This window comes from Drosophila virilis, chromosome 2 (assembly GCF_030788295.1).
Source record: "Drosophila virilis strain 15010-1051.87 chromosome 2, Dvir_AGI_RSII-ME, whole genome shotgun sequence".
In the NCBI taxonomy this organism is placed as follows: Eukaryota; Metazoa; Arthropoda; class Insecta; order Diptera; family Drosophilidae; genus Drosophila; species Drosophila virilis.
In genome coordinates, this window is record NC_091544.1 from 24,705,186 (window position 1) to 24,720,534 (window position 15,349).

At 39.2% G+C, this 15,349-nt stretch overlaps 2 protein-coding genes across 2 annotated transcripts; one reads left to right on the forward strand and one right to left on the reverse strand.

The window, feature by feature from the left end:
- Positions 1-78: 78 nt before the first annotated feature.
- Positions 79-1,358, reverse strand: LOC6632787 (uncharacterized). Its single transcript, XM_002055833.4, has one exon. The coding sequence runs from the start codon at positions 1,327-1,329 to the stop codon at positions 175-177; it is 1,155 nt and encodes a 384-aa protein (XP_002055869.1). The 5' UTR covers positions 1,330-1,358; the 3' UTR covers positions 79-174.
- A 2,004-nt stretch (positions 1,359-3,362) lies between these two features.
- Positions 3,363-4,255, forward strand: LOC6632788 (uncharacterized). Its single transcript, XM_002055834.4, has 2 exons — positions 3,363-3,437; positions 3,494-4,255. The coding sequence occupies exons 1-2, from the start codon at positions 3,390-3,392 to the stop codon at positions 4,175-4,177; spliced, it is 732 nt and encodes a 243-aa protein (XP_002055870.1). The 5' UTR covers positions 3,363-3,389; the 3' UTR covers positions 4,178-4,255.
- Positions 4,256-15,349: the final 11,094 nt, after the last annotated feature.

The window sequence follows — 15,349 nt, forward strand, 5'->3', positions numbered from 1 at the left end:
GTTTTTGTATAAAAATCCTCTTACTCCATACGCCTACGAGGATATTTAATTTGTAAAAAGAGTGTACGAACTTAGTAATTGCTTTCACACTGTTACATAGATATTTTTTGTTAGATTTATTTTCCTTTTGATTTATATAAATGTGAGCTATGTATTGATACTCTTCGAGTACGTTTATCGATGGTCTACGTAGTCATCCTCAATATTGTCGATATCATCGTCGTCCTCCTCGACGTCGTTCTCATGAGGTATATCCACAGGGGGTTCGCCTGTGTTCCAATAGCGTTCGTCCTCCGGCTTAAGGAAATCATAGTCTGGCTTATTGGTGTCCTCGTAAGTGATGCAGACTGTCAGATTCTGTGCCGTTTCATTCATCTGTGGAATACTGTTCACAAAATCAGATCCGCAATGAACCGATTGCAATGCAGCGCTTGGCAATTGATTGTTGATCTTGTCATAGACAGCGATGCCCACGGCGATGATATCATGCACCCGACGCAGTGCACTCAGCACATTCAGCGTACCGGAGAGAATCTTGCCCATTATAGTTTTCTTGGCGGCAATCTTTTTGTAGATCTGCACAAGCCGCTGCACATTTTGTTTGATCTCCTTGACTGATGCCACTGTTTCGTTCTGGATTTGAAGGATTAAATCCATCGTGTAGGTGTAGCAATCAACGCCGCCATTGATGGCGTGTATTGCCTCCGTAAACTGTGGTACATGCGAGTAGCTGCAGTAGGCGGCTTGAGAGGCACGTCCCCACGAATGCCACATAACCTCCAGCCCACCAATGGCAGCCATTACAATTTTCGGTTTGTTCAGCATCAACAAATTGACTTCCATGTCCATTGCGCGTGCTACCAGTTGGTTAATGCCCACCTGCGATTCGTCGATTACATCCTGTAGAATGTCCAACAGATCCTGTAACTCCTGCAGCTCTTGATCTGTCATATTACCACTGGGTTGTCCCAGCACTTGATCCAAAGTCGGCAACGTTGTGTCATACTCAATGCTGGGCCTATACCTTAAATAGCCATCAAATTGAGCTCGAAATTCTTCAAACACCTGCGCATAGCTACTCTCCAATGGCGCACCCGTTGCCTGGGCAAGCTGGGAACTCCCATCCCCACTCTGCATGCTCAGGATGTACAAGTAGTCATGTTGTGCTTGGAGCTCACGATAAAATGGACGCAAAGCTTCTACTTCTGCTGCGGACAAGCCCAAATCTTTTTGTTGCTGCTCCAGCAGATTACTCAACTCCTGGTGCGCCCAGGTTCTACCCAAAAGCATACAGCCAAGCAGCGGCAACAGCAGAGAAACTTTCACCATTTTGCTGCCTCAAATGAAGTAATCCAACTGGCTCGGAGTCCATTTCGTGTGCTTGGACTATTATTCTTTTGGCCAGCGCGATTACCACAGGTATGGACTGTAAACCTTATCGGCGACCACACTTGGATTTTCTTAAATAGTTTGATAAGATGAGGTTAATCTTGTATATTCCTATCACAAGCCAATATACAACAACAGTCACTTTATTCAGCTTTAATCTTAAGGTAGTTAATAATAAGCTCGTCAGTATACACACATATAACAATGGGGTATACATAATTCAATGGGGTATAATAAATAATAGATATAGATATAGATACAGATATAGATATAGATATAGATATAGATATAGATATAGATATAGATATAGATATAGATATAGATATAGATAGATATAGATATAGATATAGATATAGATATAGATATAGATATAGATATAGATATAGATATAGATATAGATATAGATATAGATATAGATATAGATATAGATATAGATATAGATATAGATATAGATATAGATATAGATATAGATATAGATATAGATATAGATATAGATATAGATATAGATATAGATATAGATATAGATATAGATATAGATATAGATATAGATATAGATATAGATATAGATATAGATATAGATATAGATATAGATATAGATATAGATATAGATATAGATATAGATATAGATATAGATATAGATATAGATATAGATATAGATATAGATATAGATATAGATATAGATATAGATATAGATATAGATATAGATATAGATATAGATATAGATATAGATATAGATATAGATATAGATATAGATATAGATATAGATATAGATATAGATATAGATATAGATATAGATATAGATATAGATATAGATATAGATATAGATATAGATATAGATATAGATATAGATATAGATATAGATATAGATATAGATATAGATATAGATATAGATATAGATATAGATATAGATATAGATATAGATATAGATATAGATATAGATATAGATATAGATATAGATATAGATATAGATATAGATATAGATATAGATATAGATATAGATATAGATATAGATATAGATATAGATATAGATATAGATATAGATATAGATATAGATATAGATATAGATATAGATATAGATATAGATATAGATATAGATATAGATATAGATATAGATATAGATATAGATATAGATATAGATATATATATATATATATAGATATAGATATAGATATAGATATAGATATAGATTAGATATAGATATAGATATAGATATAGATATAGATATAGATATAGATATAGATATAGATATAGATATAGATATAGATATAGATATAGATATAGATATAGATATAGATATAGATATAGATATAGATAAAGAAATGTATACAACTTTTTCAATTTTAAGTTTCATTATGAATTTTAAAATAAATGTAGGAACGGTTCATCGACAACTGAGCTTTCGATTGATAACCTTGACTGTAAATGCAGTTACACTTAAAAATTGTTATCTGTGTTGTTCATTATTGTTAGTGGCCACTGACGGCAGCAAGAACGGTGGGAAATATAGGAACTCATTCTTGGTAACGTTTCTGAGTCATGCGAAGGTACTTCTTTGATTTTTACCTTTGTAAGGTTGTACTGGCACTGTCGCGCATTTGGGTAGAAAATCAAAAACGACGAAAACTTCACATGAGACACATTTGGGTTTTTGACTTTTGATTTTAAGTTTCTACGGAAAACATTGAACTACAACACTTGCGTAAGATTCTGAACGCCCGATACCTAGGGAACTTAAATAAATAGCACTGTTGGGAATATATTCCAAATTTGTTTATTCATAAAAAATATAAAAAGAAATAGTTAAAGCTAATGTGTGGCAAGTGTGCAAAGCTATCGGTGTACCCAATCTGTACTTCTTATCTTTCCATTTGTTTCAATTTGCAATCATGTGAATTGAGAAGCTGTGTAGGGCTTTTGTGTTTTGTTTATCATGACTGACTGCTTAGGAATATATATGTGTAGTCGCCAATGCTCCCACCAGCAATTGGAACTGAAGCATCATGGGCAGAACAATAAGAATATTAAGCCTGCTTTTGCTGGCACTGACTGTTAGTATATATTTGATAAAGTGCTTTATACAGTTTCCTAACCATCCTCCTTAAAGCGTGGACATGCTGAAGACACCAGCACCACTGAGACCCATACGGAAACGAAGACCACAGAATATGGACCAATTAGCATGGTGATTGACCAGCTTGCGGACATGGCAGTGGACGTCAGTGACGAGACCTCCTCACAACTGCAGGCGAATATAGAGCGCACATTGATGGACATTACGGACAATATTGATGCAATGACCACCAATGCCATGGCAGAGATGAGCATTGCCATTGATGACACGAATCAGCTGCTGATGGCCAATCCCAGCTGCAATGCCGCCTGGAATATGCAGGAGTTTACAATCAATGTGACAGATCAGCTCAGAGCCTGCACAATGCGGCTGAGCGGCATGATAGGAGCCTATCGCGACGATGGCCAACAGGTGCTGTCCAATGTGCAGAGCTTTGTACAGCAAATGGCTCAGCTGCCAATACTCTGCCAGAACCAGGCAATGGGCGCGGCACTAGCGCCCTTGGGTCTTAGCTTTGATAACAGCAACAGTTGCTTTTTGCGTGGTATGACTGCCATCAATCAAGGACTAGCTGAGGCCATGCACAATGCTTCCCTGCTGCTGGTGCGCACGCGCCGCCTCTCCCAGGAGCAAGGAGCTCGGTCGCAGCAATGCAGCGATGCGGTTGTTGCCCAGGTCGTTGAGTACCTGCGCGTTCAGCGCGCCAATTGTAGCTAAGCAGGACTCAAATTATGCATAAGAGATCACTTTTGGTTGTAACATACGCAAATATAAACGACAATTTATGCACCCAAAGGATACACACGAACAGGATGCATTGCGCTCATTGCTTATGCATGCGTATAAGTCGGCGGAAAAGGAATTGTAATCGAGCAGCATTGACATTTATTTGACAAGTTTTTGATTGATTTTACAGCTGCTCATTCTGCATAAAATTCACCTATTTATTGGCCTAATCGCAAGTTCACTTTTCAAATTCGCTTGCATATAATTTGTATATGTAAATACCGCCTCTCTCTCTCTCTCTCTCTCTCTCTCTCTCTGGTTCTTGCCAATTGGTTAATTGGCTTTGCCAACGACACGTGGCAAACACACGAACCAACGAGCAGCCACAACAACAAAAGAGGCAACAGCTGGCCAGGGAAAGAGACAGCATTAGGTGGTGGACATACGACTCATGTCTACGATCCTACATTTCCGCAGTGAACCAAATTATTTTGACCTGCGCCCATACACTGTGCACAATTTGAGTACACTTATCCATGGGATCTTTGCTACTGCAAAACTGTTTCTCTACAATTTGGCTCAGTGCATAGGAAACCACGATGCACAAAAAATTCCTACGACTTTACTGGCTCAATGGCGCAATTTTACCCAGAGAGCGTCTGAATTTTATCTTATTTTTTTTTTACTGCTTGTAACAGTTGTTGATGACGATCGAGTTGTTGCTTTTGTTGCTGCAGTTGTTTTTGTTGTAGTTTTAGTTGTTGTTGCCCAAACGCTTTGATACCTATACGAAGCCTACTCCAACATCTGTTGAGCATTTTCCAGACAACTGACAGAACTCGGTGACGGACTGATCGCGCGCTTTTCCCTAGTTCAAATTGTTTGGTTAGCTAAGAAAGAGTGCGGCTGCGGACTGGGGATAAGGTTATATGTATCTGGATATATTCGTATGAGTTCTATCAATAGCTTGTCAATAAGCGAATCAAATCATAAAGATACGATAGATCTTCGCATTGGAGGTTATTCTCTGATGATCTTACCCTTACCCTTGTATCCCAGGGTCAGGTTACACTGAAAAGTATCAAGATATCCTAGTTATAAACTAAGTTCTTGCACTGCACAGACAACTTATCTACCTGTGTTTATCACTCGATTGTTTATGGGATATTAACTTGATATTAGGAGTTGAGTTAGTGTGGATATTTTGTGGTATTTGCAAACTAGGAGTACTTTTTCTGCCTTACACCCGAATAGTTATAATGATCAAACTTCGATCTTTCACACGGCAAGTTAATTGTTCAATGTTTAAGTGGATACCATGGTAAAGTTTAATTCGCTGGGATGCTCCTTCATAAAATTACACAAAGCAACACTTTAACGATCCGCCTTTCGCTGGAATCGCAGCAACATTTAGTTTGCAATCTTGTAAAACTTTCTTCATTCTGTTTTATGTTTCTTGAACAACAATGTATTTATTAATATGATTTTAATCACTTTTACCTTGGCAGACGTTTGGTCGATGCTAATTCCTGTTTCTACGAGTCCTTTGGTGTACTAATCACGTCTCACGTATAATGTCTTTGCTTGACTTAATTGGACTCAATTTCGGGCATTAATTTTGATTGATGCCGAGCCTTATGATGTCCGCAGGACATCTAGAACTGTCTACTAACTAGAAAGGCTATTCAACCGCGTTTACATAGTATTTGAGGGTTTTGGAACCAACTGGCGCACATTCGATTCGACCTGAGCCCGAACACAATAAGAAAATTATCATTATTATTATTATTATTATTATTTGCTGAGAACGAGCCGCGTGGCGTGCGAGTGAAAGCCTGCCAAAAAGGACTGGCCCTGACGACCGGCAGCCAAAGCGAGATAGAACCAACACTCAAGCCAAAGTGCAACATATGCTGCCCAAGGATCGCTCAGAACAAACGGTCGGCGCATGCCGTCATCTGGTGCTACTTTGACTTGAAAATTGGGTAGCATTTGCCGTTGCCGTTGCCGGTGCCGGTGCCTACGCTTTTCCTTCGTGGGTTATTTTTTTTTTTCTTTTTATATTTTTGTATTTTTGTTGTAGCTGTTTCTCTTACGGTTCGGCATTTTGCTGCTCCCGACAACTACTATACAATTTCAAGGAAGCAAGAAATGCTCCCGCTCCCCCTTCAACAGTTATTGTTGACTTCCGATAAGCACGAGTGAGGAAGAGCGACCGAGAAAAAGGCAACAGCAGGATAAACCGCTTAAAGGACATGGGCAGCAGTGCGCCAAGACAAATTGGAAAGGGTTGCTGTGTGATGGACTGCAAGACTGAAGAAGGTGTGATGCCGGCAAGGATACACAGATGCAGCTCAGTTAACCACTCTCGGGGCCTGGGCTCAGCTTACAAATCCAAATTGAGACTCAAACTCGCGCGCATGCCTCTACCTCCATGCCTGGCTATGAACACGTGTGCCCAACCAACGTCAGCTGGTCGGTTTAGGAATAAGGATAACGGCATAAGAAAGTCTAAAATATTTACAAAATATCATAGAAAAATGGCGGTTGGATAGTAAGTATAAAAAAAACTAACTCAGGGGAACATAAGCTTTAACATTAGGTTAATTCATATTTAAACAAGTAAGAGGTTCTGGTCGGGAGCTCCCGACTAGGGGATACCCTGAACCCTCTTCTTCCAACATCAAATGCAGATATATATTCTATTTTAGAAGCTATATGTCAAGTTTGGTGACTCTAGCTCTTATTATTTACCAAAATTGCCCAAAATACACGATATCGATATCGATTTTTATCGATTGCTTGGAAACGGGGTACGTTGCTATCTGCTCTTTAGATTATTCATCCATGTTTTTGTATGAACGTGTTTCTTTTACTTATTCAAAAAACTGTTTTTTCTCACACCATGTAGTGCTAAATTAATCATACAAAACTGTAGATTCCTCATTTTTTGGCTTACAGTCATCAAATTTGGCGGTAAGAGCAAAGTGCCAACTTCAGCCATTTTCAAGTTAATTTGGGCGATTTTCAGAGTTTGGTATCTGAAAACAGTTAAACCTTTAAACAGTTAAGACCTTTTCTTTTCAACTATTTTGTTGTTTAGAACGCTAATACAGTTGTTTACAGCTATTTTTAACATTCGATTTAGCGTTTTGGATTCAGCCTTATTTGCTAAAAATTACTGATTGCAGGTTACAGCATTGTTATAGTTTTAAGGTTAATAAAGCTTTAAAAATAATAATCATGTTAACTCAGTAAGAGCAAAGACTATGTAAACAATAAGATAAGTAACGCACATGCATTTGAACGTGAGGCATAACTATTTACCTGGCTTTTCACCTGGTTTTTCGTACTTCAAGCGGCACGCCAGCCGACTGGGCCGTACAGTCAAACAACGAATCCAAACAAAGACTATCAACTTGCTAATTAGTTTGTAATAGATGACTTATACGTTGGAGAGAAGTCTCCATGCAGAATACCCTGTAATGTTTGTTGACATCTCACAGTTACTCAAGCAAAATTTAAGCCTTAAAGGGATAAAGGGTAAAGGCTAATATACTAGCACAAAAATGTTATCACATAAAGCACCTTTTGCAACAAATATTTTTAAAAAATTGCCGAATTAAATTGACTTTAGTTTTACCTTTGCAAACTGTATGCTGGGAAGAAGTTCTTGTCTCAGCCAATGGCGTGCGAACACCTCGGTTAATTATGCATGCATGAGTGCGTGAGTGTTTATATTGTCTTTGGTTAGAGTGTATTGCACAGTCGGTGGCAACCGACTGCAACGTTCTTACTTGTTTTACTGAACATTTGCAAGTCCGTAAAAGCAATAATTCAAACTGTTTACCTTCAGGATATGCAACATGCTGAAATGAATATAATTAATTGTATCGATTAATAAATTACCGATACCAAAGGCGTAGAGAATTCGAGACTATTTACAAAGAGATAGCTCTAAGCAAAGTCGAGAAAAAGAAACATAATGCCAGCCAGGAACAATAACAAAAAGTTAATTTACATGAAAATGTTGAGATATAGAAATAAATAATGAACTTTGAGACAAATGTGAAATTTTACAGAGCGCGCAATTCAATTAGAAAATCGCCGCGGAATACAAAAAAATTAAGCAATAAAATTTGATTTGGTTCACGCAAATTCAATGGGACTGTCCAGCATCAAACGGAGCACAAGGACTCGCCGCAGATCGAAAGGGAAACTAAAATAGAGTAATAGCAATGAATCAGGAGTTGTGTTCGGCAATAAAATGCCTATCCTAAGGTCATGCAGTTTTCGTTTTCATTTGTGTCCTGCGCACGCACAAAGGACTCACCGGGGCGGGAATTTGTGAGCGCTATTGTTCGACTGAAGGACCTGTGGCTGGCCCCTGGGCACGGTGGGAACACCCGCACGGTTCTCAGCATCGGCATTTGGCTGCTGTGGCAGTTGCGACCACAAGTTGACTTTCTGACCACCAACATAAAATGTTGACAGCCGGAACACGCCTCTTAAATATTGTGCGAAGCGATCCGAATCCTGTGCGGTCCTCACTGCCCAGTTCTTGATACTCAAGAAGTCCACTCCGATCAATGCGCAAATCAATTGGCTGCCTGATTTTGACAGTTATGAGCTGCACTTTGTACGTAATCATCTCGCCGTGTCCATATCTTGATTTCCCCTGAAACCGCTTTAGACTCAAAAACCGGAGTCGGAGTCTCTTGTGTGCACCGTAGTTGCCAACGAATTTATTGTTATTGACATTTTAGTTGGGCGGAATCACACGGATTATATCTGCTAATTGCATGTACATCAGACATCCTTTGGCGGCGCCCTTGACCAGACTGTCTTATAATTAAAAAGCAAAGTAAAGGTTAAGGATCGGAATATAAGAAGTTGCGGACTGAGACAAGGATATTATCTTGGCGAAAGTAAAGGGAAACTCGATAAGTAAGTCAACTGAGCCATGATTATTACAGTTAAAAAGCACTTATATTTGTTTATATTGATAATACTTGCACTTGACCTTTAAAAATCATTTTTAAATTTTTACAAGTGCTTCAACTGCAATCAATTTAATGCTAGTTAACAATATTAAAAAACAATAAATATTGGATACATTAGAATAATATTTTTAGATCAATCTTTAAAACTGTGTCACATTTATAAATTTAAACAAAATTTGTACTTCCCATTCTTGGTTTTGACTTTTCTAATACATTAATAAGCTGGTCATCTATAAAAATTGTTGACTTCATTTTACATTGTATTACTTAAGGTTTTATTCATGATTCAATTATTACAGTAATCCAACATTCACATTAACTACATCTTGTATGATCCGTGGGCTATAATACCCTTAGACCATTGAAAATGGGAAGAAGAAGGCGCAGGGCAGCATATCTACTTATTTTGGATAAAATTGAACTTTTATGTTTTTGTCACAAGTGCACAAAAAATAATCAAGGCATTTGCCAAAATGAACATTTACAAATAATTTGTCCCTTGCCGTGTGCACCTGCATGTACCACGTTTTAATTGGCTTGCTCTTTCATAATGATGAGGTCGCGCGTTTGCCAATCCGAAGCCCTAAGTTTTCTGATCACTTAAGCACAAATGGCCTGGAAAATCACGACTTGCTGCATTGCCAAAGGTGATAAAGTTTCGCACATTAATACTTAATTACTTGAATAATTGGGGCCAAGGGATTAAATTCACACGCAGTGCCCACAAAACGAGTCGCGCAGGCCAATGCCAGACCCTGCAGGTGGACGTAAAATACAAGAACAAAAAAAAAAAAAAATGACGAGAAAAAAAATCACAAGCTCAGCAACCGAAAATTCTGCAGACATTGGACAAAACCCGAAGTGATGCCAAAGCCACCGACGACGTTGACATTAAATTGGCTGCTGTCCTGTGGCACGTTGTTGTTGTTTGTTGTCTGCTGAGCTGAGCTTAAACACAAAATATGAGCGCACTCATGGTCGCATTTTTCACACGAAATCCTGATTAATATATATATAAGTACCCAAAATTTAACTGATAATTTGAAAAGTCGTCAACCTGAGCTAAAGTTGGCAGCTCATGGAACGCAGACGCAGACGCCCGGCCAACGGGACAGAGATTTCATGTGGAGCCTGCGCGAACCTCTGGTGCCCAATTACAAGCAAATGAGCTGGAAAACTGTATCAAATGACCCCCGAATCCGAATACAAAATTACAGACCGCAAGACGAGAACCAGTCGCCGAGAAGAAGAATCTTTGCCAAAATACTTTGCCGACTGTGCCTGTCTCTCTCCCTCTCCCTCTCTCTCTCTCTCTCTACCTCGCCCGCCACCTTCACTCGTTCCCTTAGTACCATCTTAACGTGACAAAGCGATGGAGATGGCTTGCGTGTGGCAATTTCAGTTAAAAAATACAGCTAGGGATTTGGACTTAAATACTCTAACATGAGGTTATATACATTTATTTGGTAAGAAACTTACAACTCTTTCTATCAGCATCGTCTGAGAGCTGAATAGTATAAAAAAAACAAAAAATATATATGACCTTAAAATGAATTTCATAGTTTACCTTGTCTTCTTTGTATTCAATTATTTTGCATAGATTGTTTTGCAAATAAAATTCGGGCTAATTTGAAATACTCCTGAAAGGGTATCCAGGCTTCCAAATGTATTGAACGTGTTCTTTACAGTTAGCACGTTTTTTCCCCCTGGCTCTCCTTGAGTTTTTGCTGTGTTAATTTGATGCCTCGCCCAAAAATTATCAAAAAATCAACGTCGATTTTGATTTTTGATGCACTTTCACTGGCAATCGGCTGAATCGTTGAACGGTCGGCTGCAGCGTGAGATACTCGGATCTTGGCCGAAAAATGCAAAGTCTTTAGCTTTGAGGCTTGCCACCTACTTGGCCAGCAAGTGGAGTTAGTCAACTGGAGCGGTGCGTCTGTGTGGCTAATTGAGTTGCCCAGTCGAGCGATCGGCCGTGCGAATTATTTGTCAACGAGTAACGGTTAAATCTGTTGCTCCTGCAACGATCAGCCGTAATCGGAGCTACTGATTGATGGATGGCTGGCTGATAGAGGAGCGTAGCGAATGCTTGACTAATTGGGCAAAACTTCCTTAAACAAACAGCGATCTAGAGTTGAGTTTGGCTTTGACTTTCTCCGACCAGGTAACAGTCCTCGACATTTCTCTGGGTTCGTTTCGGGCCGCACACAATGCAGGCGTGGGCGTGGCCGGCATGATTTGGTGTCGCTAATTACAGACTTGGCATTTAACGTAGCCCGTTTTATGGCTTAATAATTGCAATCATTTGGCTGCGACTTTGACTTTTGGCTAAGACCAAAATGGGCCCACACACAGAGAACGCTGCACACGCGAGTGGCTCTTGGTTCGGGTAAGGTTCCGTTGTTAGCCGTTGCATTCGTCTGCTGCAGCCAGCAACCGGGTCCAGAACTCACATCAATCAGTCGAATGAATGCAGTTTCATTTTTTAGGGGGTCCGCATTGGCGCAGGCAATTGTTGCGCAATAATTAAAGGATCAGCGTAAAATGTTCACACAACAATGCCAAAATAAACCGCCGGAAACGGAAACTGCGAGCACTTCAAAACTATTTATATAAACAAGAAAAAAAAACAGCAACAAAAATAAGAAAAAACATACTGTTGCGGTTTCTTTTGTTTTCCAAAAGTCCTTTGAATTACAGCAATGAAAATGTGCCCAAAAAGGCATGAGAAAATGTTGTATGGGTCCATAAAAATGGTCTTTGGAATTGTAGAAACTTATATATAGCCGCAATAACACAAAATAGAACGCAGGTAATTATATCTGAATTATTATAGATTGCTACATATAATTAATCATGAAAGTACATAACTTATTTTAAGAAGTCTAAAAATTAAATCATGGCAAAATATATACTTGCTTAAACCATATTCCTTGAGGGTACATACAATAAATGCCACCAATTTGTGGGGCAGTTCGATTTAGAATTGATGTCGGCATTAATAAATGCCATTATGACTATTGACTGAAGAGCTTAAACCTTAATCTGTAGACGTTAATCGGAAAATCTAGGTACGAGCCGCATCGACAAAAAGTTGACAAGAAAGAAGGTAGTTGACCTTTGATATGATGACTATTTAATACCCTTGTTAAATGTTGGCTGACGATTTTGCAAAATTAAAAGCAAAATTTTGTAGGTTCTTCTTCTCTTCAGGAATTGTGAATCGATTCAAAGATGGATATAGTCAAAATTAATTGATGATAGCTTTAAAGGGGATGGCCAAGTTTGTATAGAAACTAACAGAGATATGTATTCGGCTATTTATACTGATCGTCTTGATAGATATACTTTCTCCCTTACTACGTTTGATTCCCCGAAACAACACTTCAAGCTATGTTAACCTGAATATTATGTTTTACAATTAAATAATGAAGAAGTTAAGAGCTATATGAAAAAGAAGTACAACAAATCCGACAGACCCAAATATGTCTTATTGTTACATTTGCAACTACACTTAAGTCCCAATAAGCTCTCAGGATTCAATGGGCTTGTTATGCGGTTTACCATATCGATCCTCATATGATCGTTGACGCTAATAAGAAGTGACAAATTGATGGTGTTAAAGCTCATTAACTTGTTTAACGCAGATACAGATATACTTACTTACGATCAGCAACCGCTTAAGCAGACTTTTGCAGCACAATAATGGCCAGAAACCAACAAAACATGCAGGTAACAGTGCTCTAGTCGGCAGTGCTCGACTGGAAGATACCCTGAACTTTCTTTGCCAAAAACAATAGTATTAGTACATCAATATTTATACACGATACTTATACTTTGCTAATGCTCAGGCTTTTTAACCAAAAAATACACTTTTTTAACATTTTTGCTAATTTATATAGGGTATTTCCCTAAGCTGGATATATACTTGCACTCACTTCATCCACCTTGACAAAATCAGAGCATACTGATAAGCATAATTGTTAGTTAACTTATAGAATTCGAAGAAGAACCCAAAAGGCCATTATACCCATTTTGCCCATTTTCAATGGGTACAGGGTATAAAAACCTCAAAATAAAGCGCGCCAATTATCGACATGACAAATTTTTGGCACATTAATTCCTTTACGACCTGTTGCCGCAGCGAAGCGACAACGAAAAACCCACAAAATATATGCAGCAGGGCGACGTACCCTTAAGCTGCAACTTGGAACTGAACTTCAGCTGGAACGCAATAATAATACGTGTTAATAATGCTCAGGCAAGCTGTCTATAAATTGACAAAGACATGCAAGACTCCGACTGGGGCACCGACTTCTGCTTAAGTTGTTGTTGTTGCTCTGGCTGCTGTGGCGGCATTGCCAAAAGCTGCCTGGGGTCGGTTGCACGTAGGTTCCCATTGCCATTCATGAATTCTAACTAATTGTATTGGCGAGCAGTTGCATTTTGGTCAAAGATGGAAGCTGGATCGAATCTGTGCAGCTGCAGCGATCGGAACGCAGCTTCGTTTCACAAAGCCATCCAAGTCAGGCAGGAAGAAGCCCCAACGCAGCCGAAATCGAAACGCAACTTTTGTTGTTTGTAGTTGTTGTTGTTGTTGTTGTTGTTGTCGCTTTTGTTGTTGCTGCTGCTGTTTGCATCGTGGCGAGAGAAGACCTAAACAATTTGTGTAATTGACAAATTGACGGCGACGCATTGTGCGGAAGCGTTCAAAGCCGTAAATTGTCGCTAACAAGAGCGCGATCCCAGGCACACAGACGGCGGCAGGATATTGGGGACTACCTGTATAATTGCCACTGTCAAGCTGTAGCCTAGCCAAATGCGAGGGTGAGCTCTAAATTAAGTCATTAACAATTTAACGCAGCGCTGCCCGAGTCGCGCCGCTAACTAATTATGTGAATTTCCTTTTGATTGTGCAGGCCGGGCCAAGTTCAGGCTGCGAAAGCTTATGCGGCAACGCCCGAAAATCATTTTTGAAAACAAACACAAAATACAAACAACAACAACAACAACTATAAAAAACGGCCCACGTAACAATGTCCTGCCGCGCCCCAGCGCCCCACCTAAGTTCCCATTGTGATTTTGTGTAGTGGCAGCCGATCGTCAGTCGCCGCGCTATCAACAAATTGGTTTTGGATCTTCTGAATGATTGAATCGCTGACCCGACTGTCGTGGCCAGGAACTGCTCCGTTTTCTGCTCAATGAATTGGCCGCCCTTAACTCCAGGCTTAAGCCAGCTTAGTCTTAGCCTTTGTCGGTTATCCGCCAGCCACGATCATCAATCGGAGTTCGCTTTAAACGATTTGTGAGTGGTGCTCGATGCGACTGCGACTGCGACTGCTGAAAGCAGATCAGCCCCACACTTAACTTAATTTGGCAGCCACACTCCGCTGGGCTCTGCCGTATAATTATCGGCACAATACTGTTTCTGCCCTCTGCCCAAACTGGGGATCACTTTTCGAGTATTTGTTTTGGCCAGCCGTGTGTTGCCGGCGACTAATTTCGGTGAACTGTCTACAAATTGATCGCGAAGCGCCAAATCGATCACCTTGCTCCACATAATAAAGTTGAACTCGCCAGGCCCTGTGTGAGAATCGATGCACTGCGATAAATGAGGCGCCTCGAAAGGAAGCGCCAAGAAATGCGCAAAAGGTGTAGACATTAACTTAAACTCAGATTGACTCTGACTGATGAATCGACCATAAGAGTTATGCTGCCAAAAAAAAAAACGTAAGCTTAGCAGCTACAGCCGGATTATATAATGTGCGTCCAATTACCAATTATAATATTTACAACAAAATAGTTTTGATTAAATAATAATATCAAATGTAAAATAATATAAATGTAACATATTCATGGTGTAAATCGAATCGATTTCAATTGTTTCAATTGCGACTTTAGAAAAAATAAAGTTATTTGTAAATAAATTTAGTTCACGCATATTTCCTTATAAAAATTCATATTTTTTATATAAATTCAGCCCTAATTTTAATTAAAATCTCTGTGTAAAGATTCTAGATCCTATAATACGATCGCATGCTATGCTACTTACAGAGCAATACATTTAGATTGATTACTGAAGAAAGAATAGGATCTACCATATAAACTTGACCCACCAGCTTAGAGCTGTTCCATTCCTTGCCTCAATGCTCCGACT

Bases quoted from the DNA above. Each gene is read 5' to 3' on its own strand.
- LOC6632787 (XM_002055833.4), bottom strand. From the start codon at position 1,329: ATGGTGAAAGTTTCTCTGCTGTTGCCGCTGCTTGGCTGTATGCTTTTG.
- LOC6632788 (XM_002055834.4), top strand. From the start codon at position 3,390: ATGGGCAGAACAATAAGAATATTAAGCCTGCTTTTGCTGGCACTGACT. The intron at 3,438-3,493 runs GTTAGTATATAT...TCCTCCTTAAAG, and splicing joins TGCTTTTGCTGGCACTGACT to CGTGGACATGCTGAAGACAC.